A 25,598-nucleotide genomic window follows, 5' to 3' on the forward strand; every position below is an offset into this window, starting at 1 on the left:
TGCCTGCATGCGTGCAGCTCCTCCCCATCCATAGATTCCAGTTCCACTCACATGCTCAATAAACAAATACCTTTTGACCAACCTTCAGGCCTAGGCCAAAGGTAGATACAGACCTATTGGAACAAGCTGGTGCTGAGTTTGTTACCAGACTCTGTACCATTTGGACAGAGAATTCCAGATCCTGGACACAGAGGGTGGCATCTGAAAGAGCTGAATTAAAGAATATGATGATCATGAAATCATGAGATCTAAATTTGATCTAGCTCTCCATTTTATGAGCTTAATAGAGGCTCACTCTCCTCACACATGCAATGGAGACCGTGCCTTGCTTGCTCGGCCCAGAGTCAGGATGAGGTTAAGACATACTCATTTGTTCACTCAACAAAATTTTCTTAAGAACATCCTGTGAGAGACTGGCATTGTGGTGCAGCAAATTCAACCACCACCTTCCTTGCTGGTGTTCCAATACAAGCGCTGGTTCGAGTCTTGGCTGCTCCATTTCCAGTCCAGCTCCCTGCTAATGTGCCTAGGAAAACAGCAGAAGATGGCCCAAAGAAATAATAGGGAGCAGCAGCATCTAGGACTGTCCAGTTTACTGTAAGTGAAATGAGAAGCCATTCAGGTGTTGAGCACAGGGACATGATGAGGATCTGCTGGCTACTGTGCAGAGAATAAACTTGAGGAGAGCTAAAGGAGGAAGTGGGGAGCAGTACTTGCTGTAATCCAGGTGAGGGAAAAGGGTGCTGAGAGCAAGGTTTGGATGGGCAGTAAAGAGAGATGAAATAAAAGCCTGGCTTTCTGTTGAAGGCAGGATTTCTCTGTAGACCAGTATGGAGTAGATAAGAAAAAGGAGCAGGCTTTTGTGCCAGGCATCCAGAAGGATGGAGTCACTGTTGATAGGAGAAGACTAAGACTAAAAAAAGAAACAGTTGGGTTGTGGATGTGTTGAGACTGAGACACCTACCAGGTAGGTGTTCACATGGGGAGAAGTAAACAGTGTGATTTCCCAGTCTAGGCTCCAACGGGAGAGGTCCTGGCTGGAAATGAGCATTTGGAAGTCACCAGCATAAAGAAGAAATGAAAAGGTGAGAGTCCCCCAGGGAGTGAGCATGTTCACAGAGAGAAGCAGACCAGAGAATGAGCACAAGAAGCTCTGAAGGAGTTTCCAGGAAGGCTGGAGGAGATCCATGGGAGAGGAGAAAAGACTTCACAGAGAAAGCCATCAGCCGGGTAAAACAGAAAACATTTCATAGAACGCCATCAACATAGGGGAAGTACCTACTGAGCTGGTGCTTGAGAGGGCAGGAAAGCTGCAGGCTGTGCCTCACAGGAGCCCTCAGCATCATTGTGGAGACAGGTGCATTCACACCACATCAGCAAGGAGGGCATGCTAGTTAGCAGCTTGGCACAGAGCACAGGAGGAGCAACCAGCCGTTCTCCTTTGCCTCCTGTAGGCAAGCCCATGCTCCGTTTTATCTTTTTGGAGAACCCTTTCCCTCCCTGTGTCAGTCACTCCCACTACCCCTACAATCACATCCAGCTCCAGACATCTTTATCAGAAAGTCTCGCCATATGTCCTTCCCACCAGATACCAAAAAATAGAATTTATCATTTTCATTTCCTCCTCCTGTTTCCTTATGATCATCTTGCCAGGTTTCCAAGCACAAGAAGGATTACAAAAAAGCATTGTGTCCCTTGTACAGAAACCTCAGTAAATCGAATGAATGTAAATATATAACTTCTCAGTGTCATAAATGTCGTGTTTGTAATTGCTCTGGGACAACTAACAAGGCATTTGGGAAATTGGAATCAATTTAGATCCTTACTTTATGCCTTCCACTGTTGTGAACCCAAGGTAAAGACTTCTATTTAAAAGAAATTAAACCACAGGGTAGTCTGTTGACAATGCAGTTGAGTTGCTCCCTTGGGAGGCTCATAACCCATATTAGAGTGCCTGGTCTGAATCCCAGCTCGTGCGCTTGTGATCTCACTTCCTGTTACTGTACATCATCCAGGCAGCACATGGTGCCTTAAGTACTTGGGGATCTGTCATCCGTGTAGGACACTCAGACTGAGTTCTGGGTTCCCAGCTCCTGCAGGCATTTAGGGAGTGAGCCAGAGGATAGAAGTCTGGGTCTCTCTGCTTTGCAAACAAAAAACAATAATAATAAATGAGAAAATTCTCAAATCAAACTGGGGAGGGCCCTATGGCACAAGTTGATTCCCTGCTTAGGAGGCTAACATCCCATATAAGAGTCCCTGGTTCAACCATGCCTCACTTTGGGCCCTCCTGGACTGCTTTTCCAGGCCACAGACGGGGAGCTGGATGGGAAACAGGGCCGCCAGGATCAGAATCCAGTCTCTTGCTAACGTGCCTGAGAGGCAACAGAAGATGGACAAGTGTGGAGTTCCTGCCTCCCACATGAGAGGTCAAGTGGAATTCCTGGCACCTGGCTTCAGGCGGACCCAGTTGTGGCAGTTGTGGGCACCTGGGAAGTGAACTAGAAGACAGAAGAAATGGAAGAAGTCTGTCTCTCTTTCTCTCTTTTTCTACATTTCAAATAAATCTTTTTAGAACAAATCAAATCATATTAGAAGCAAATACACAAAATTGACACCTTTGAGCGAGCTGAATAATTTTTAAAGTTTATTTTTATTAGCAAATTCTTTTTTAGGATTTTTTTAAAGATTTATTTATTTTTATTACAAAGTCAGATATACAGAGAGGAGGAGAGACAGAGAGGAAGATCTTCCATCCGATGATTCACTCCCCAAGTGAGCGTAGTGGCTGGTTCTGTGCCAATCTGAAGCCATGAACCAGGAACGTCTTTCAGGTCTCCCACATGGGTGCAGGGTCCCAATGCATTGGGCCGTCCTGGACTGCTTTCCCAGGCCACAAGCAGGGAGCTGGATGGGAAGTGGAGCTGCCGGGATTAGAACCGGCTCCCATATGGGATCCCGGGACGTTCAAGCCGAGGACGTTAGCCACTAGGCCACGCCGCTGGGCCCAGATTTATTTATTTTTATTGGAAAGATTTACAGAGAGAAAGATCTTTCATCCTTTGGTTCACTCCCCCAAATGGCCTCAATAGCCGGGACTGAGCCGATCCCAAGCTGGGAGCCAGAGCCTCTCCTGGTTCTCCCATGTGTATCTTCCACTGCTCTCCCAGGACACAACAAGGAGCTGGATGGGAAGTGGGGCAGACAGAACATGAACTGAGACCCATACAGGTTACCTGTGCTTGAAGGTGAAAGATTAACCAATTGGGCCATTGCACTGGACAGATGGGTTATTTTTTTAAAGGTTTATGTATTTATTTGAAAGGCAGAGTTACAGAGACAGAGATCTTCCATCCACTGATTCACTATCCAGATACAACACCCAAGCTGAAATCAGAAGTCCATTGCTCCATCAAGGTCTCCCACATGGGTAGCAGTGGCCCCAGTACTTGAGTCATCTGTTGCCTTCCCTGGTGCCTTAGCAGGGAGCTGGGTTGGAAGTGGAGCACCCTGGACTTAACCTTTGCTCCTGTGGGATGCTGGCATGCCTACTACCTCAACCCCTGGATGAGTCATTTTAACCAAAAGACAATGGGTGTGATCTTCACTTTTGCTCCTAACTTCCCCAGCCTGCATTCTATTTTAAGAGTCATTCCTCTTCCTCACTTATTACCAAATGGTCCCTACTCTCCACTCCTCCCCTCTGCAGTCCCAGTGCCCCTGCCTCTCACTCCCTCCCTTTCTTTTTTTTCTTTACCTTTTAAACCAACCAATCAATTTTAATAATGAGTAATGGGGTCCATAAAAGCCAAAGTGCCCAGGGAGCACCAGAATCAACAGCATCCCGATTGCACTTCCATCCTTGCCCCAGGCTCTACTTAATGGATGACAAAAACTGCCTTGTCTCCAGACAACACCTGTATATCCCAGAAAAGAGGGCACCGAGGGCTTCTGTTCTCGGTTTGCAGGAGACCACAGGCTTCATACAACCATTGCAGCAGCCCTCTGTCTCCTTCTCCTGGCCAAGACTTGCCCATTGTCCTACAAATCACCTACCTGAGGAAAGTTCACAAGGAACAGAAGAAGCATGTGGGCAGTTGGCCAGTCATAGCAAAAAGGCCTCTCGGAGGGGCTGTTATTGCCCGCTCCAGGCAAGATCAGAGAGCCACCTGACATGGGCAGCACCATTGCCTACCATGTGATTCTCCCACTGTGCTGTACCTGTTACAGCATCCACGCTTGACTCAGGCTTTCCTGCCTCCTCCCACCTCAGCCTCCAGGGATTACCCATCCTGGTCATCATCATGCCAAGACACTGCCATGAACTGATATGTACCACCTGTGTGCCTTTCTTTGTGGCACCAGGCTCATGTTGAATGTAGTGCTAGCCTGATCGACCCTCATAATCCCCTTTCACCTGTTGTTTGCAGGCTCAGACAAGAGCCAAGGCATGCTGGCCTTGGCCATCAGTCCGAACCGGCGATACCTGGCCATCTCCGAAACTGTGCAAGAAAAGCCCACCGTCACCATTTATGAACTATCATCCATCCCCTGCCGGAAACGCAAAGTCCTTAACAATTTTGATTTCCCGGTTCAGAAGTTTACTAGTATGGCTTTTTCCCCAGACTCCAAATACCTACTGACTCAGACATCACCTCCAGAGTCGAACCTTGTCTATTGGCTGTGGGGAAAGCAGAAAGTCATGGCCATTGTTAGAACCGACGTTCAGAACAACCCCATCTATCAGGTACCTCTTAACCAAACATCCATGCCAAGTATGAAAAGTTGGCAGGAGCTGTCTTTTATTGACCTTCATCTGGGTCCCATTAATTTATTACTTGCATTTTAGCAGTTACTCTTGCAGTAACCACATAAAGTGTTGATTAACCACGTAAAGTGTTGATTATTATTATCCCATTTCACGGAAGAGGGAACTGGGGCTCCAAGAGATACAGTAGCTCGCCCAAGTTCCAAGAGGCAATGCGCAGAGCCAGGAATTCCCTGATTCATTCTAACCTCTTTCCTGTGACCCACAAGTGTTTTGGGATCACAGGGTGGACCCAGAGGTAGATGAATAACGCTTGCTCGCTCTCTCTCTCTCTCTCTCTCTTTGTCTAGCCCTGGCCTCTTTCCAGAGGTATTTCTGGGCAGTGGGAAGGTTCCAGGAATGTAGTGTAAAATGCCAGGTCTTCAGGAAGATATTGATGAAGTTGTAATTATTATGGGAAGAAGCATTTCCTATTGTGGTTTGAGGGCAACATGAAGACTTCTGTTGGACTGCTTCGGCAGGAGGTCTAAGGGAGGCTTTCTCATGGTAGAGTCACCCCAGGCTAGGATCTAGTACTCGGTTCTGCGTGTCCAGCCACCCAGTTCTGTTCACATTCAGAGAACCTAGTTAATCCGTGCTGCAGGCACAAACTCAGTCTTCAGCTCCTGTAAGGTTGACAGGGAAACAAGTACATCTGAACCAGAACACACGTCAATGGTCCTGTGAATTCCCTTCCTGGTGATCAGGATCACCTCTTAAGCAATCAGAAGGTGATCACAGAAATCCGATGGAAATGAAAGGCTGTTCTACCCAGGCCATGACAAAGTGAATGAAGCAACCTCATTGGAAACAGAGAGTACCTCCTCCGAAGTAGATTGAACAACCACTTTACAGGATGCCTATTGTGAGGTCAGCAGTGGAAATATGTGGATGAAAAAGCCACAGCGCCCCCTTGTAGGGGACAGCAGGTTGCCTGGCCCTCACTGTACACTGGGATAAGGTTGGAGGCTGAAGCAGCTCATTTGATGCAAGAGCACATGGTACCTCTGACCTGTGGTTTCCTTCGATTATACAGGACTGTGTAAACCTGCCAGCCCTCTGTTTTCTGTTTGCTTCTGTAGCTGAATTTTTTGTGAATTTTCTTAGAACAGAAACCTGTTCATTCTGTGATTTTTGGCAGAAATCTGTAAGATTTCCCCTTTTAAGACTGGGAAGCCCGCTGTGGTCTGAACAGGATATTGGCCCCCAAACTCACATGGATAGCTAATTTCCAGAGTCAGAAATGGATGATGCTATGAGGGAGGAAACATAATTAGGAGGTGATGGGAAGTCCTTGGGTGTTTGGGGCCATGCTCTTGGAAAATAGTTGTTGCAAGAGGTTTGGTTATACTCCCCCAAGTCAAGACTCATCCTTCTCTCTTGCTGGCTTACCATGGATCCTTTCTCTGCACACGCCCTGCCATCACGGTCTCTCAAGCCAGGAGGACATGAACACTATTGGACCATGAGCCTCCTAAACCATGAGCCAAAATAAGCTACTTCCTTCTTTGATAAATAGCTTTGCCCACATATTTGCTGTAGGGATAAGCTAACTAAATACAGTGGTTATAGGTGTGTGTCCTTATTAAATGTGGTATAAAATTATATGCTCTTATAATCTCTAAAGGGATTTGTGAGCCACTTGAAATAAATGTTTATGAGTAGAGTGGGAAAACATTCCATCAAGATTAATCTTTTTTTGTTTGTTTGTTTATTCATTCACGTCTTACAGGTGAGCTTCAATCCCCAGGATAACACACAGGTTTGTGTCACTGGAAGTGGGATATTTAAGCTGCTCCGTTTTGCTGAAGGAACTCTAAAGCAGACCAATTTTCAGAGAGGAGAACCACAAAACTATCTAGCCCACGCCTGGGTGTCTGAGGACAGGATTATTGTTGGCACCGACATGGGCAAGCTCTTCCTCTTTGAATCCGGAGATCTGCGCTGGGAGACAAATATAATGGTGAAGGAGACCACCAGTGGCTCGAAGAACCTAGACATCATTCAGGAATCAGAGAGGTAAGGGTACCACCCTGTGCTGGCCCCCACACACTCACTGTACTAACAGCTTTATCCAGAAAGCTATGTTTGGAAAAAAAAAAAAAAAACCCACTCACCACCCTTCTGTCTGCTGTGTGTTCAGTTTCCCTCTTCCTCTCTATTATTCCTCCATATTCGAGCACAGCCTTGGTAGGACCTTAGCCTGGATGCGAGTCTTTTAATTTTTAAGATCCAGGCTCGTAACCATTGTAATAGGACTGATCTTCGAAAATTATAGGTTTTCAAAACAATGTTTTCTAGTAGCTGGCGCAGCTACTTTGTTGATTATATAGGTTGTACACCAAACAGGGCGTCTTGCTGAGTACCAGGGATCTAGGTCTGTTTTATAGACAAAGAAACAAACTCAGAGGTTAAGCGACTCACCCAAGATCACAGTGCTGTTTTTACAGAGGACTCGGTAGTCGAACCCAGGTCTAGCTGACCCTACACCCTGGGCCCTCCACCCAATGGCATCCCACAGATCCTTCCTCAGTAACTTCCCAGTTGTGCATTCTTTGCTATGTTCCCCTATATTCCCTTTTGGGTTGTGATTATATAGTCCCTGTGCCCTCTGGTTCATGCTGAATAGTGGTCCCAGAATACAGGTCCCCTGTTTTAGCTTAACCCACACATGCCTGCTGCTCTCACCCGTCTTTCTACAAGGAACATCTGCTCTCACCTCTGTCCCTGCATGCACTCTGTGTACCATCTTGCTTCCAGGCTTGGCCAGGTGCTTGCTGTTCCCCATGGCTCCCACCCCATCCTGTGGGTCCCAGCTCATAGCCCGAGCTCATCTCAGAAACGTACACCTATTGCATCCCTGTTACCTGCTGACCAGCTGTCCACCTTTGCACTCAGCTATGCCCTATAGCATACCTGCCCTTGGACTGTAAGCTTCTGAAGAGGCTTATTGACCATTATTTTCCAGAGCTGTGAACAGTCAAACGCCAAATAAATATTTAGAAATAAATACAAAAATTCAACATGTAAACAAAAGAAAACAGAGACCTGGATTCAGATCTCAGCCCTGCTACTTGGTGGTTGTGTGATGTTGGTAAAACCACTCGGAACCATCTCTTCAAGTTCAGTGAGGATAACCATCCTCCAGCAACGTGACAACACTTATGATCATGGCCGCCATTGCCACGGCCACGCAGGGTGTGACCCTTGTACGTGAATGAGTAGCCTCCCAGGCTCCTCTTCTCAATGGTGGCACCTGCAGGCCTAAGGACAGCAACTGGCTGTAGGAGTGAGGATCACTAAGTAGTTTCTCAAATCCACCCAGGGGCAGCCCTCCATCTTGCTCCTTGAAATTGGCTCTGGAAGCCATGGATGCTGTTTTCCTTCTGCAGCCTGATCGACTTCCCGCCTGCCAGTTCCCCAGTCCCATCCTATGAGCAGGTCAAGACAGCCAGCAACTACAGCCAGCTCACCATGCCCCAGGTGTTTGCCATTGCCACCTACTCCAAGGGCTTTGCCTGCTCTGCTGGGCCAGGGAGAGTTCTGCTATTTGAGAAGATAGAAGAGAAGGATTTCTACCGGGAGAGCAGGGAAATCCGGGTAAGGAGGGAAGAGAGAAAAGATGTCCAACCAGGGTGGCCCCTACGTCGTTGGCTGTCTAGCAGCAAGTGTTGTGGCAAGACACTGCAGTGGGGCAGAGGGCTGCACACGGGTGGTGACTTGTGGGGTCCCTCCTGAGGGAGGTATTAGGATGTAGGTTTTCTTTCTTTTTTCCTTTGAAGAGTTACCTATTTAAAAGAGCATGGGAGGGCTTGGCGGCGTGACCTGGTGGCTAAGGTCCTCGCCTTGATCCCATGTGGCCGCTGGTTCTAGTCCTGGCAGCTCCAATTCCTCTCTGTCTCTCCTCCTCTCAGTATGTCTGACTTTGTAATAAAAAAAAAATAAAATAAATCTTTAAAAAAAAAAAAAGAGCATGAGAGAGAAGCATATGCTGGTTCACTCCCTAACAGCTGAGTCATGCCAGGCTGAAGCCAGGGACCAGGAACTCCATCTGGGTCTCCCATGTGAGCAGCAGGAACTCAAGCACTTGGTCCATCACCTCCTGCCTTTCTAGGCTGCAGCAGCAGGGAGCTGGATGGGAAGCAGAACAGCTGGTTCTCAAACTGACATTACAGTGTGAGATGCCAACATTGTGAGCCATAGCTTAACCCACTGCGCCTCAACTCTGACCTCACATTTGGAGTTTAAAGGAGGAAGATCTGAGTCTGAATCCTGGGAGAGAACTTAGACAAATTGTGTTTCCTCTTGAACTTTAGAGTTTCCACAGCCTCCCTGTTATGACCTGTGTGCATGTTTAGTGGCCAACAGACCTCTTGGCACACAGTCAGCCTTCAGCAAATGGGTGTGGAACAGAGATCCACAGGGTGGTATAGAGGCGGTGGGGCGGGGTGGGAGGATCTGCTTAGGAAGGAGCAGGAAGGCTTCCCTGTGTTTGATAACAGTGTTTAAGGGAGAATCATGGAAGGCTGAGAACATGAGGCAGCAAGAAACCAATTAAGGGGCCTGGCACGATGGCCCAGTGGCTAAATCCTCACCTTGCATTCACTGGGATCGCATAGGGCACCAGTTTGTATCCTAGCTACTCCACTTCCCACCCAGCTCCCTGCTTGTGGCCTGGGAATACAGAGGAGGATGGCTCACAGCCTTGGGACCCTGTAGCCATGTGGGAGACCCAGAAGAAGATCCTGGCTCCTGCCTTTGGATCGGCTCAGCTCCAGCTGCTGTGGGCATTTGAATCAGCAGATGAAATGAACCAGCAGATGAAAGTTCTTTTTCTCTGTCCTCTCTGTAAATCTGCCTTTCCAAGAAATATAAATAAATCTTTTTAAAAAATTAAAAATAAAACAATTAGGAACTCACAATGGAGGGAACAGCTTAAGCATTGTCACCACTGAGGGGTAACAGGTGGTATGTTTGGGAAATGTTCTGTTCCCCAGTGGACAGGGACTAAAGTCACCTGAAAGCGGAAGAAGAGAGCTGGGGCTCGTGAAAGATCTTGGGGGCCAGCTCAAGGGCTGTGTGTGGAATTAACAGGCAACCTGCAAGGTTTTTGAGTAGAAAGGCAAAAATACAAGAGAAGGAACCTTCGCCCTGTAGTTAGCAGAGGTGATTCTGGGGGTAATGGGCTTGACATGGATAGAAACAGCAGGTGAGCCAGACTGGGGTTAAGGGGCTGGACCTAACAGTACCTTGAACAAATAACCCATCTTCCTGTTAGCAACAGGGTGAAGGTCAGCCCAGTTCCCCCACCAAGGGCAGGGCTTGGCCACTTGCTGCTCAGAGAATGATTAGAAATTATGATGCTGCTGTTAGGAACTGGTGAAGAGAGTCTTTTTAATGAAGCCGAAAGCAAATAAAGGCTAAGATCAGGTAGGGATATGGGGAAGGTGGAGTGCCTTTGTGGAGGTTCAGTCTCTAGGACTTTCCCTGAGTGGATATGGGAGGTCAGAAGCAAGGAATACTTAGAGGTGATGCCCAGCAATTGAGGCTGATGTCTGGGGAAGGGACCAGACATAGGAAGGTGGTAAGAGCAGTAGGTGGGACCCAAGGGAAAAGGACAGAAGCGATGTCACTTTACTTTGCTCACAAAAGAATTCATTCTTTTGTTTGTTTATTCATTTACCAAATATTTATTATTTATCAAATGCCAAGCTCCGTGGTAGATGCTGGGAGCTCATGGTGTTTAAATGTAGTGCAAAGGCTTAGGTGTGGTGGATGCTTAGAGCTCAACCAAAAAGCTAGCCGGAGTTGTGCCACCTCAGGGTAAGCTGCTCCGTGTGATAGCAGCATCCCATATGATTGTCAGTTTGAGTCATGGATGTTCCAGTTCCCATCCAACTCTGCTGATACACCTGGGATGGCAGTGAAAAAATGGCCCAAATTCTCAGGTCCCTGCACCTGCCTGGGAGACCCGGATGAAGCTCCTGGCTTCAGCCTGGGCTAACTCTAGCAGTTGTGGTCATTTCAGGAGTAAACTGGTAGATGCAAGATCTTTCCCTCTGTCTCCTAGAACTGTGCCTTTCAAATAAATAAACAAATCTTTAAAAACAGAAAAAGAAAAAGAATGGTGAAAAGTGGACCTTTTTGCAGAGACCCAGCTCAGGTGCAGTACTTGATGGGGATTTCTGGTTTAGGAATGGGATCAGTACACACACACACACACACACACACACACAGAGTGCCTAGCGTGTGGCTGCTGCATAGCTAATGTTTGATTTTTATTATTTTGAGTGTTTATCATTATAATTATTGCTACTTGGCATTGTTTTCCTTGGAATATTCATATTAATTAAAATCACTGAAAGATCAAAATCACTGATTAGGTGGAAAAGGCCCGAGTATAAGACTTGAATTTCCTAATTCAGCCCCTGATACAGGAAGGGAATCCAGCAGAAGATACTGAGAAGTAGTGATGGTTCATTCACCCACTCATTCACCATGCGTCCATCATGTACCTTCCGTGGCACAGAACCCATGCTTGGCGCCTGAGATAGAAGTCAGACATGGTCTCTTCCCATAGCAGTTCATGTTTCTGGAGACAATGACTATATGCATGGCACTCTGCAGTCAGAATGGACAAGGTCTGTGGTCTGAGGGTGCCCACTCTGCCCAGTGTGGCAGACCTGACAGCCATGGGTGCATCTCAGGACTACCCACATCCAGCCCACCAACGGGATGATGGTACTTGGAGGTGGAGGATCAGCCAGTGAGCCACAGCACTGGCCCCAAGAAAATATAATTGTATAACATCTGCTTGAGAACACTATGAAACGTTATTGAAACAGGAACTGCTGGGAGGAGCTAGAAGACCCCTTCTCTTTCCTCTGCCCTGTCGCCCACCCCACATGGGTGAATGGCTGTCACAGAGCCCTCTGCTGGCCTGCAATGTGCTTTTATATCCCAGGGCAAGGTGACCTGTGCCCGAAGCTTCCAACAGGTAGGCAGCAATGAGATAGGTCGATTTTTTTTTTTTAAGATTTATTTTATTTTTATTACAAAGTCAGATATACTGAGAGGAGGAGAGATAGATAGGAAGTGGAGCTGCCGGGATTAGAACCAGCGGCCATATGGGATCAAGGCGAGGACCTTAGCCACTAGGCCACGTCGCCGAGCCCGAGATAGGTCGATTTTTAAATTATTATTATTTTTTTCATTTCATTAGAAATAGAAGGGGAGGGAGAACACATGCAAGATCTTCCATCCATTGTTTTTTTCCTCAGATGCTTACAGCAACCAGGGCAGGGCCAGGGTAAAGCCTGGAGCCAATAACTCAATCCAGGTGCCCCACAGGGATTCAGCTACTTGAGCCTCATCTGCTCCTTTCTGGGGAGTGGGTTAGCAGGAACTGGATCAGAAGCGGAATAGCCAGGACTCGAACCAGCATTGTAATATGAGATGTGGACATCTCACACAGGAACAGATGCCCACCCTGAGAGTGGGGTTTAAATGCTCATTTTGAGTTTGGGAGATCTCTAATTGAGATGTATACATTAGTCATTGTCACATTTGCTGTTGTCCTATCATTTGGACACTTGTCACTTTGTGGAGGACATATGGTAGTGTTAAGAACTCACAGAGGTGACAGGCTCTGCCTTCTCCACACCTGCGGAGGCTCCTGGAAGCACCTTGGTCTAAGGGTCTGTAAGCCAGCTGAAAACCCCGAAAGCCTTTAGCCACACCGATGCTGCAGGGGCAGTACTGATGCTGCTTTACATCTCGGCCAGATCCCTATGGACCCACAGAGCAACGACCCGAGTCAGTCTGATAAACAGGACATTCTCTGCATGAGCTTCAGCCCCTCGGAGGAGACCCTGGTCGCCAGCACTAGCAAGAACCAACTCTACAGCATCACCATGTCTCTGACAGAGATCAGCAAGGTGAGTTTGCTCCAGCAGCACCTCCTCCCACACCTGGCCTGTGCACCTGCTACAGGGCTGGTCACCCACTGGGTCAATTTTGAGAAAGATTAGCTAGGGGTGAGATACTTCACCTGCTTCCTAACAGAGCAAAAGAAACTCTAAGGTGTTCGTGCAGATGTACTAGGCACTCAGCGAGGCTGTGCTTGCTGCAGCCTCTTTGGGGTCACACTGGCATTGTCTTACTGAATTTAAATCCTGCAATTCAATTACACTTTGAGGCATTTAAGCTACTGCTTCATTTGTGTGCACAAAGACATGCGCACAAAAAGCTTATTGCTGCTTTTGTTTGTTTTGGAATAGCAAACACATTGCAGAGGTCACAACCAAAAACATTAAAGCAAAGATCACTTTGTACTTCAGGGTCACTTTAACAATGAGATACTGTGATTTAAGTTTGCATGTACCTAAAAGCTTGGATTCAGAAGATGAAGACAATAGCTGGCAGAACAACAGGGAAAGGAATCCGCCTACAATCATGGTAGAATCTCAGTGTGTTTTGCATTCATGGTCTAGTTTAATAGCTTGATTCAGTTACAATTTTATAATTTTATGAGTTATACAACTTATATATTAGCAGTGTACAACTTAATGAGTTTTAATACATTCATAGTAATAATAGCTTTATTGAGTTACAATTTTATGATTATGAGTTATACAATTTATGTATCAATGGTATATAACTTAATGAGTTTTTAGTACATTTGCAGTGGCGCATAGCCATTACCAGATTCATTTTTAGAATATTTTTGTCATTAAAAAAAAACCCAACACATACTCTTTAGCTCTTCTCTCTCTTCTCCAGTGCACCCACCTGCCCCAGCCCTAGGCAACGGCTCATCTTCCTTATGTCTCCATAGATTTGCCTTTTCTGGACATTTCACATAAATGGAATCGTACAGCAAATATGTGTATGATTTCAAGATTCAGCCATATTGGAGCATATGCCTGCACTTCATTCCTTTTTCTAGCCAAACATCCCATTGTATGAATATATTAAACATTTGTCTGTCTGAAAACTGACTTTGGACTTTTGAGTTGTTCACGTCTCTTGACTATTATGAATACAGTCATCCTGGTGGAAGTAAAGTGATAGCTCATGATTCTTTTTCTCATAGTTTTTGCTATAATGTAAACACTTGTGAATCTCTTTTATGCTTTTCTTACTTTGAGTTTATTGAGCTTCCTGTAAAATGTAGTATGCAGTAGTGTTTTTTCAACAAATTTAGAATGTTTTCAGGCAATATTTACTGCAGCACTTTGGGGGGTTCTTCCTCTTTTTCCTCTCCTGATCCCTTTATACAGAAATTGATGTTCTTCGTGAGGTTCATCCTTTATCTGAGACTCTCTTCATCTTTTCTGTATCCGTTTGTATTCCTGCTCTTCAGCTTGCACAGCCTTAATTAATCTTTCAAGTACATGCCTTCTGCCAGTTCAGGTATGCTCTGGAGCCCCTCAATTTCAGGTCACTCGCCCAGCTGTCATTCGCTGCTGGTGCTAATTAGTACAGTCTCTTTGGAGAAAAAAATGGACATCACCTATGAAGATCTTTAAAATGATTCCTACCATTTTACCCAGTATGCCACTTGCAGAAATGTGTGCTAAGGAAGTAATCGAGACACAAAGGATGCAAGGGTGTTAGGTTACTTCTAAAGAAAAAGTGGAAATCACTTAAATGGTCCCACAGTAGAGCAATGGTTAAGTTTACTTCTAGGCTAGCCAAAGAATAAAATGTTTTACTGTCATGAAAAGAATAGCGGCATAGGAAAACATGCATAATGCAAAAACAGTTTTCCATAGCCTAGTATCTGTGTCCCCAGGCTAATGAATATTAACAGCTGTTAATTAGTGCTGGAGGACAAGCCAGCCTTGTGATGACTCTGCTCAAATTCATTCTGTATGATTTCTCTAGGGGGAGCCCGCTCACTTTGAGTATCTGATGTATCCGTTACACTCAGCATCCATCACTGGTCTAGCTACCTGCATCCGCAAACCCCTCATTGCCACCTGTTCTCTGGACCGCTCCATTCGCATCTGGAATTATGAATCAAAGTAAGGAATAAAAGACTTTGCTGCTGTAGGATACAGGAGTTCAGTTAAATTTGGTGAATTGTTTTGTATTATTATTTGAAAGGCAGCATGTCAGAGAGGGGATGAGAGGTCATCCCTCTTTTGCTTCACTCCCCAAATGCTTGCTACAGCCAGTCCTGGGCCAGGCCCCATCAAAACACTCCCCAAATGCTTGCAACAGCCAGTCCTGGGCCAGGCCCCATCAAAAGCCCAGAATTCCACCCGAGTCTCTCACAGGGGTTGCAGGGACTCAGCCACTTGAATCATTAATCTGTTGCTTTCCCAGCCACAGAAGCTGATTTGGAAGCAAAATAACTGAAACTTGAACCAATGTGGTTATAGAGGATGCTGACAACCTAAGCAGTGGCTAAACCTCCCACACCATGATGCCTGCCCTTAATTAAAGGGGTTTAAAAGTTAACAGAAAGAGGAAGGAAAACATTGTGTTATTAGAATTGCATCTTCAAAATACCTAAAATATGTTCTCTTTATTTTATCGTTAAAATAAATAAATAACTTAATTACTTGGAAGCTATAAATAGAAAAGTACTTTTTCAAGTCACTGGCCAGTGCCGTAGTATAATATGCTAAGCCTCTGTCTACAATGCCGAAATTCCATATGGGCACAGGTTTTGGTTGCAGCTGCTCCACTTTCTGATCTTGCTCTCTGCTAATGGACTGGGAAAGCAGCAGAGGATGGCTCAAGTCCTTGGGTCCCCCACTATCACATGGGTGACCTGGAAGAAGCTCCTGGCCCCTGCCTTCAGATCAGTCTATCTCCAGCTGTTACAGCCATTTAGGGAGTGAACCAGTGGATGGAAGATCTCTCTGTATGTCTCTCCTCTCTCTCAAACTCTTCCAAATAATAATAGTAAGAAGAAGAATGATAAAATTTTTAAAATTCAAGTCAGCCAGTCTACTACTTGATTTATCTTGTATGAGCTGGAAAATAACTTTGTGGTCTTCTTAAATACGTTCTGCATGCCAGACGCTGTCCTAGATATTAAGGACATAAAGATCAACTCCCACGTCCTTCCGGCTCTCCTGTCCTCTCAACCCCGCCCCCCCAATATGGTTTTTGCACCTTGGAACTCAGACCTTTTATTCCTCCTCATCAGTCAATACTCCAGCCCCCTCTAGCTCCCTGGTGATTTTGTCCTCCTGGCCCCTAACACTGTCTATCAGCCCCACACTGGTTTTTGTTTTATTCCTGTGTACCGTTTCAAGGGCTGCTGGAAAAAAATGTCTGTACACAACTTGTGGTTTTTAGAATGTCAACAGCTGGGTCTCTGCCATCATTGAACAGCACTGGTTCTCATACTCAGTGTTGGACATTATCGTTAAGTAAACAGCATCTAGAAAACAGAGAAATCAAGCATTGCAAGCAATAAAGTATCCAAATGCTATGGCAGCAATATATACCAGATACAGCAGAGGACTCAGAGGATACAATGGGCTGGGCTCGTAACTGAAGAGTTGATCTTCTTCACAGCACCCTAGAACTGTTTAAGGAATACCAAGAAGAAGCTTATTCTATCAGCCTTCACCCATCTGGGCACTACGTTGTAGTAGGGTTTGCTGACAAACTCCGCCTTATGAACCTACTCATTGATGATATCCGCTCTTTCAAAGAATACTCTGTTAGAGGATGCAAAGAGGTAAGGACCACTGGGGATGAGCATCCAGTTCATAAAAAGAATTAACACACTGTAGGTCAGAGGACCTGTAGCAGTTTGGAAACTTTAGTAGTTTCCAAAACAAACAAAAAAAATCTAATTCTTCTCCTATAAACTCATCAAATATCCAGTTCTATTTGCATTTTCTTTCTTTCTTTCTTTCTTTCTTTCTTTCTTTCCTTCTTTCTTTCTTTCTTTCTTTCCTTCTTTCGATTCATTCTGTACTTGAAAGGCAGAGTGACAGAAAGGAAGAGTAAGAGATTTTTTTTTCTGCCCACTGGTTGATTCTCGCAAATGGCCACAAAAACCAGGGCTGGGCCAGTCTGGGACCAGGATCCAGGAATCCCATCAAGGGTTCCCAAGTGGGTGAGAGGGGCCCAAGTGCCTGGGTCATCATCCGTTGACTTCCTAAGCACTTTAGTAGGAAGCCAGATCAGAAGCAGAGCAGCTGGCACTTGCACTGACACTCTAATTTGGGGTGCTGGTGTCATAAGCAGCAGCTTAACCCACTGTACCACAATGCTGCCCCCTATTCCCATTACCGTTTACCCACCAAAGTATTTTATGGAAACCCAAACCTTATGAGATCTCACTGTGACAATATCCTCCCTGTGGCTATGGAATATTGACTGATATGGAAAAATAAAAGTCATGGGGCTGCTGTGATGGTGCTGCAGACTAATTCTGCGCCTGGGCACCAGTTTGAGTCCTGGCTGCTCTACTTCTGATCCGGCTCCTGCTAATGGCCTTGGAAAGCAGCAGAGGATGGTTCAAAGTCTTGACCCCCTACGGCCATGTGGACGACCCAGAAGAAGCTCCTGGTTCCCAGCTTTGGATCAGCCCAGCTCTGGTTATTGCGGCTGTTTGAGGCTTGAACCAGTAAATAGAAGATCTCTGTCCTTTTCTCTCTGCAACTCTGATTCCCAAATAAAATAAATACATCTTTTTAAAAAATATGTAAGTACAAGTCATTTCAGAATCAGAGTCACCACTAGGAAGATGAAATTGAGATTAAGGGCGGCAAATAAGCATCACCAGTGAGAGGCAATGAGCAGCCCATCACATCACACTCGAGATCTCAACCTGCAGGAACACACCATGATCTCGGGACTCTGCTCCCTACTCTGAATCAGTAAATCTGCAGGTTGAACAGGTACTCTGCTGTCCAGGCCGCTTCATGCTCGGTGGGCAAGGCAGTGTCAGCATCTCAGCTCCTGTGAGCTTCGAGAATAGTCAGAGTACCTGAAAACGCCTTCCGGTTCTCAGTCCTCAGGAAGGATGCCAAAAAGGACATGGAAATAGAATTAGGAGATAACCGTTGTTGTGGTGCAAGACAGTTGGAAATCAATGCGTATGAGAGATCTACAACAAGTTTGTGAATAGTGCATATTTTGAAAAATTATACATGAGGTTCCATGGGATTTCTGGGGTTCCTTCCCTCTGCCACCACCCTTGATCATGACCTGCCCTTGCTGTCATGCTTGCTTGCTCTCACTGTAGTGCTGCTTCAGTAACGGAGGCCACCTGTTTGCCGCCGTCAATGGAAATGTGATCCACATTTTTACCACCACGAGCCTGGAGAACATCTCCAACCTGAAGGGCCACACAGGGAAGGTGAGTGAATGAACAGGCCCACACAGTAAGGGCACTGAACCCAGCGCTGCGCCAGCTGTGGGCTACCAGGGAACAAAAGAGAAATGATTCCTTTCCTCATAGGGTTCGATGTCTACTTGAAGAAAGAAACAATCAAACAGTTGCACAAATTTAATTACAAATTGTAATTAATTCAATGAAGAAAAAAGACATGAGGACTTATTAGAAGTAATGAAGATGTATTTGCAAAGGCTTGGTTCTGGAGGAATGAATAGGAATTTGTCAGTCAGGGTTGGTGGAGAGAATCCTTGTGGATGGGGATCTGAGGCTAGCAGGTGAAACAGAAGGGTCTGTGAGTCTAGACAGAGGTCTCAGAAGAAAGCATAGTGTGAGCTGAGATTGGGAAAGTTCACATGACCCTAGCTAAATGGAACCTTTTTAGCCCTATAAGAGCTTTATATGTTATGGTCCTTCATTGAAGTAATTGAGGACTTTTTATTTTATTTTTGATGATGTTTATATAGTTGAGAAGGATGCATGCCTACATAGACCACTGATTAGAGTGGGAAGAGTTGAGGAATAGAGAAAAGTAGATGAGACCATTGTTTCCAATTTTCTTTTTCTTCTTCCTGTGTCTGGGGAAAAGGGGAGATAAAGGAAGAAGCCACACCCAGCATCCTAAACGCTTTAGTACCCAGGGATAGGAAATGGCCACCTAATGTCATCCCAGGGTCCCTGATGTGGAGCATGCTGCACGGGTTTTGCCCAAGTGGGTTTAATAGTCAGATGCTCTTGATTTCATTGTTCTAAGGCTGAGGAAGTCCTTCCCAGGTGCATTGGCTGACACAGTCCACCTTAGTCTCCATTCACCCAGATACTAACTACCAACACTTGGCTGGGAGAGTTGTCCGATTGATTCTGCTCTCCATCTTCTATGGTACTAGATGTCATCTACAGGCCCCATATCCCCTTGTGCATCTGGGCATACTGTCCACTGCATTGTCTTCAACAATCAAGGAGGCCCAGTTCTGACACACACACTCCACAGTCAGACCACAGATCCTGCAATATTCCCCATGGTTCAAGTTCTGAGTCTAGCAGTTCAGTTGGGGGAATCCTCAAAGAAACCTCATCTGAGATGACCCCAAATGTGACTCCTGTGTGTGTTAAGCCAATACAAGGTTCGACTCAGTCCTTCACCCACATCAGCCCCCCACACACTAGTGGTTGCAGTTGCTTGGTCAGTTCTGTCTCCAGCCCCATCTCATACAAACCAATGAATACTGTGACCCAGCCTAACTCTGCCAACTGCACATTCAGCCCTCAAATACACCAGTGGAAACTGTAGCCCATTCATGGAAACCCCCAATAACCTTACCAGGCCCATACCCAGTCCTGGTTCCTGCACGTGATGGTATGTGCAGCAGACTTGTCTGATCTGTCCCACATCCTGTTCAGCTTTTGTACACACCATGGATGCTACAGCTTAGCCAGGCCAACCAATCCCACCATCCAGCCCACACATATGCTGGTGGGTGCTACTGCCTATCCAACCAAGTCCACCCCCAGCCCAGGTTCTCATGCTCACCCGTAGGAGCTGCAGCCCATCAGAAAGGTGCCACAGTTTCTACTCCCAGCCCTAGATCTTGCACTTTCCAGGTGGTTCTGTAGTCTAGTTTGACAGTACCTGCCCCCAGTCCCAGCACTTGTTGGCTGATCCTGCGGCAAAGCCCAACCAGCCTACACTTACTCTGCCTCATGCATGGACTAGTAGTTACAATCACTTAGCCCATCCTGGCTCTACTCTAAAGCACCTCACATGCAGTTGTTTGCCCCAGTCACCGTTTTCATGCTTAACAGCAGGAGCAATGGCCCAGCAAGGGAATCTCACTGCCCCCTACTGGGCTCACAACGCCACCCTGGTTCTTACATGTGTGCTGGTGGGTGCTGTGACCCAATCTGACATGGCCCATCTCACCACAGCATTCTCCAGTGGGTGCAGTTCGACCAGCCTGCCCCCAGTTCCAGGTCATGCTGCTGGGTGCCACAGCCTAGCCCTACCTAGAGAGCCCCCAGTCCCAGCCCTAATTTGAACTGGCTGGGGTTGTGGCCCAACCCAGCCTGTCCTGAACCCTGTCCTGGTTCTCAGATCTGCCAGTGGGTGTCATGAACTAGCCTAGCCTGGCCTACCCCCAGACCTGACCCACACATGTACTGGTGGGTACTATAACTTGGCCTAGTCTGAGCTGCTCCCAGTCTTGGTTCTGGTGCTTACCTGCAGGGACTGTGTCCTGACAGAGGAGTTTCCCAAACGTCTCTATCAGATCACCTCCCAATGGCAGATCTCATGCACATTGCTGGGTCATTAGTCCATCTTGAATTGGCTCACCTTCTGTACTGGCAGGAACAGTGGCCTTGCCCAACTGGCTCATACCCATTCCAGCTCTTTTGAGTGCTATGGCTCAGCCACTCCTGGTCCACCCTCAGATCCAGCTCTCACATGGTTTAGCAGGTGCCAAGACCTAACCCAGCCCATCCTATACCCACCCTGGCTCTTGTGAGCAGCAGCAGGTGCTGGAGTCTATCCCAGTTTGACACACCTCAGACCCAGTCCACACCCTTGCCAAGACACACTGCAGTCATGTCCAACCTACTTGACCACCCCCATTCCAGCTCTTGCACTCACCAGTGGGAACTATTCAGTCATAGATTTTGCACATGCTGGTAATTGCTCTGACCCAGTCTGGCATAGCCCATCCCTTGTCTTGGCCTTTGCCATCAGATGCTGCAGCCTGGCCCATCCCAGCCACCTTTTCCCAACTCTCAGTGGTGTTGTGCTGCAGCCTAGCCCTGCCTAGTCTGCCCCCATCCCTGGCTTTCATGAAAACTGGTGGGTATGACAGCCTAGCCCAGCCCAGCGTGGCCCACACCCATCCTGACTCCTGCACATGTCATGGTGCTACTATTTGGCCCAGTCCTGCCTGGTCTTCCCTCTCCCCCTAGAACCAGCGCACACACTTGCTGACGAGTGGAGCTTGCTTGCCCAGCCTGACCACCACCCAGGCCTCTGTCAGACTTACCAGCAAAAACTATAGCCCACCAGGGGAGTTCCCCAAGTGCCCAAATCTGGCCCACTCCCAGACCCATATCTCACATGTGCTAATGGGTGCTAGGCCCTTACCCACCACAGTATTCCTCTTCTGTCTTGGCCTTTGTGTGAGCTGGTGGGTATTGCAGGCCAATCCACACCACACCCTATTCTTGGGTACAACTATGGGTGCTATAGTCTCAACCAGCCTGGCCTATTCCCAACCCCAGGTCCCATGAGTGTCGAAGGATTTCATGATCATGCCTAGCTCAGCCTGTCACCACCCCCAGTTCTTGAGCAAACCAGCTGATATTGCAATTCTGCATGGGTAAGCCTACGTATGCCCCCACAGAATCTGTACCCAGACCTGGTTCTCTAAGGTGCTGGTTGATGTCCCTAACATTAACCTTCTCCTGTTCTAGCACTCACTGGTAAGTACTGTGATCTAGCCCTGCCAGGCAGGCCCCCAGCCCCAGCTTCAGTGTGCACTGGTAGGTGATGGTCAGCGGTGGTCAGTGCTAACTATCCCAGCTCAGGTCTCCCAGTGTGTGCATCAATCTAACCCAAAAAGTTCCTCCAGGTTCCCTCCTCCAAACCACTGGGTCTTAGCCCCCTAGATTAGCTACAAGTACAGTGGTCTTATCTGTGGAAGACCCACAGAAGTTACTCCTCACCTACAACATACTTATTCAGCAGTCCTCCCTCCCACACATCTCCATAGCCTCCTACCTGAGCAAGCCACATTCCTTGCACCAAGAGCACGTGGGTTCCCCAGCCCAATGTTCTGAAGCCCAGTCTTCCAGTAGGGTGGTGTGTTGACCTGGAGTTCTGCCTGCCCCCCAGGGACTCAAGCCCTTGGCATATGTGCTGGCCTGAGGTAGACCCTACCCCTCTGCCCACCCAAGATCCAATTGGGTTCACAGTTCCCCCAACCCAGCCCACAAGCACACCGTGCTAGCATGCTAACCTAGGGCTCTCCCTTCTCCCCAACCCCACTTGGGATCAAGCACGTGCAGAATTACCCAGGTTCATTCTACCTGCCTGGGAGCAAATCCCCAGGTCCCCACATGCCACAGCCGGCACTAACCGAAGGTCCCCTACAAGCCCACACTCCTAGACTCTCACAAGCCTGCCCATACCAGCAGAATTACTGAGGACTTTCAAAATAGGAAATGATAAGATTTGCATTAGTCTTCCGAGACTAATTTGGCTGCAGGGTAAAGAATATGTTGAGATCCAAGCTTCCTCCTTACCACCTGCTCCACTCTGGAGTGCTCCCCTGCTCCACGCACATGACCTCCTGTTAAGAGGTTGTCAGGATCGCACCCGATTCCCCCCTCATGCATTGGTATAGTAGTTTTAGTGTTGTTTAGTGCCGCTTTGAGTCTGTTATCTATGAATTACCAGATTTGATCTTGATAGGCTATATTATACTTTTTTCTCACTCTTTTTATGGTCCTGAAAGATTTCCCTGCACTCCCCCCCATTACAGGTTAACATAGCGTATTGAGGGTATAGTAGGTTTTACAGATTTTCGATGTAGATCTTAAGTATTCTGACATTAATTGTTGGTTTATAGATTATATCGCCTTATCTTATTGCATTGGATACAGGTTGTTAGAGATTGCACTAATATTACAATATACAGGTACTATTTTCCAAGTTGTTCTCTTTTCATCTCAGATTAAGGCAAACATGTGGTATTTAACCTTTTGGGATTGGTTCATTTCTCTTAGCATGATGGATTCCAGTCGGGCCCATTTGTCCACAAAGAATTGCATTTCGTTTTTTTTAATAGCTGAGTAGTATTCCATGGAGTAGATGAACCATAGCTTTCTTAGCCAGTCTTCCACTGATGGGCATTTTGGCTGCTTCCAGGTTTTTGCGATCGTAGATTGTGCTGCTATGAACATAGGCGTGCATGTTGGTTTCTTGAGTAGAAGATGTTTTGGATATATCCCAAGGAGTGCTATTGCTGGATCATATGGTATGTTGATTTTCAGTTGTTTGAGTATTCGCCAAACTGATTCCCATAGAGGCTGTACAAGTCTGCACTCCCACCAGCAGTGGAGAAGGGTTCCCTTTTCCCCACATCCTCGCCAGCAAGTGTTGGTGGTATTATGTATGTGTGCCATCCTTACTGGAGTTAGGTGGTACCTCATTGTTGTCTTCATTTGGATTTCCCTTATTGCCAGGGAACTTGAGCATTTTTTCATATGCTTGTTTGCCATTTGGGTTTGTTCTTTTGTGAAGTGTTTGCCCATTTCCCGTGCCCATTTCTTGAGCAGTTTGTTCTGGTGTTTTGGTTTCTCTGGAGATCTTTGTATATTCTTGAGATTAGCCCTCTATCACCTATGTCGTGTGCGAAGATCTTCTCCAACCATGAAGACTCCCAGACCTTCACCACAAACTATTAATACGAGCAACAAGGACTATATCCCAACTGCCAAGGAGGCCACAGGGAATTGGATGCCCTCGGAGGCCGAGTACTCTGAGGTCACCCACCCCCAACCGGAGCTTCCACAGGGGATGGAAGAAGTCCAAACACTACCGTGCAGAAACCAACGTCATCGGAAAGACAACCAGAAGCCCTGAGTGGTCTGCAGAAACAGAAGAACAATAAACGTCCTTCGGGACCAGGGAGGAGAGCTTTCTCTGGTCCGAGCCTGGCTCCACCTCTGGACCCCTCCTCCCTCGCAATGACCATCGGGATCACTTCGAAAACCCCTCACAGCAAACACACAATCATACAAAATAAAAAAAAAATAAAAAAAAAAAACCTAAAATAAATAAACAACAGAAAGTAGAACTTGAAATCTGACAGGAAAGAGCTGGCATGGATTGGCTCATGCCTCGCTGGGTGGGTCACAAAGATTAGTTTTACTCCTCACCATGATGTTGGGGATTTTCCTGCACACCCCCCCCCCAAAAAAAAAATGTTCTGCACCTAAAATGTTGACATATATCTTGTTAGAGTTACAAGCCAGTCTGGATTATCCTAAAATCTGTCAAGATCAGCAAAATTTTACTTCAACACAACAACTGGCTAAATACTAAGATGAAATGGACACGAAACAGCTGAATGGTGCCTTATGGCCATTTTAAGGTATAGAGCAGCCGGTCCTGTATATGAACTAAATTGAAATGTCAATGAGCTAATCATAGGTTGTGGCTAGGACTTGTTTTCCTTTTTTTTTTTTTTTTTTTTTTAATTTATTTTTTTTCTTTTTAATACACTGGTTACTCAAAACCATGTCAACTCCATAACATTGCAAATTGCTGTTGATGTTATATTGGGACTCTTAATTGACTGTGATGATATTCTGCCAGCTCAAACTTCAGACCAGAAAAGGTCTCCCCAAGAAACTGTTCAACCAATCTGGACAATAAGTAGCTGGACTCTATGCTTGGTATATGTTTGCAATGAAAGAATCTTGATTGAATTTGAACTGTAATACTGCATCAAAGTGGAGGAATCCACCGGGGGGAGGGGAGGGGGAGGGAGGGGGGGATTCCCAGAGCCTATGAAACTGTCACATAATGCAAAATAATTAACAATAAAAAAAAAAAAAAGAATATGTTGAAAGAAACAAGAGTATATTTTTTTAATATTGATTTATTTTCATTGGAAAGACAGATTTACAGAGAAAAGAGACAGAGAGAAATATTTTGTATCCACTGGTTCACTCCTGAGATGACTACAAAGACCAGAGCTGAGCTAATCCAAAACTAGGAGTGAGGAGCTTTTTCTGGGTCTCCCACATGGGTGCAGGGAGCCCAAGGTACTGGGCCATCCTCAACTGCTTTCCCAGGCCACAGGCAGGGAACTGGATGGGAAGTGAAGTACCCTGGGCACAAACTGGTATCCCTATGGGATCCCAGTACTTGGATGTGGAAAATTGCCCAATTGGGCCATTGTTCCGGCCCCAAAGGTAGGAGTCTGTGATGCTTACATAATCAATGATAGTATTTTTTTTTTTTTTTTTTTGGAGCATGGTGGAGCTGGAATGAAGGAGATGGATTCAAAAGCTATTGAGACAATACAATTAATAGATATCAGAATAAACTGATTATAAGACAACAACAATTGAAAGGACTTAAAAGAGGAATTCATATGATTAGAAAGGTAATTCTGTAATCAGTATTGAAGATGGGTTAGAGGGGAAGAAAAATGGAGTGATAGAGACCAGCTAGGAAGTGTGGATGCAAGGTAGGCTGGGAACTAAGCATAGCTTTGATAGTGGAGATGAAAGACAGAAAATTTCATTGCATGCAGAGGATTAGCCAATTGAGCCATCACACCAGCCCCAATTTTTCTTTCTTTTTTTAACATTTATTTATTTTTATATAAAAGGCAAAATTACAGAGAGAGAAGAAGAAACAGAGAC

General features: G+C 46.2%; 1 protein-coding gene across 5 annotated transcripts in view; it reads left to right on the forward strand.

Annotated features, from left to right (window-relative positions):
* The window catches only part of CFAP57 (cilia and flagella associated protein 57), a 74,200-nt gene that overhangs the window by 3,694 nt on the left and 44,908 nt on the right, over nucleotides 1-25,598 (forward strand). For 4 of the 5 annotated variants that reach the window (XM_058679946.1, XM_058679945.1, XM_058679947.1 and 1 more), the window contains exons 3-9: nucleotides 4,431-4,747; nucleotides 6,540-6,826; nucleotides 8,200-8,407; nucleotides 12,592-12,744; nucleotides 14,696-14,835; nucleotides 16,346-16,511; nucleotides 18,030-18,143. In XM_058679946.1, the coding sequence (XP_058535929.1) occupies nucleotides 4,431-4,747; nucleotides 6,540-6,826; nucleotides 8,200-8,407; nucleotides 12,592-12,744; nucleotides 14,696-14,835; nucleotides 16,346-16,511; nucleotides 18,030-18,143 (1,385 nt within the window). The remainder of the gene's footprint in view (nucleotides 1-4,430; nucleotides 4,748-6,539; nucleotides 6,827-8,199; nucleotides 8,408-12,591; nucleotides 12,745-14,695; nucleotides 14,836-16,345; nucleotides 16,512-18,029; nucleotides 18,144-25,598) is intronic. The other variant, XM_058679948.1, reaches the window with a different exon arrangement.

The sequence above is a fragment of the Ochotona princeps genome, chromosome 2, assembly GCF_030435755.1.
Source record: "Ochotona princeps isolate mOchPri1 chromosome 2, mOchPri1.hap1, whole genome shotgun sequence".
Classification (NCBI taxonomy): domain Eukaryota; kingdom Metazoa; phylum Chordata; class Mammalia; order Lagomorpha; family Ochotonidae; genus Ochotona; species Ochotona princeps.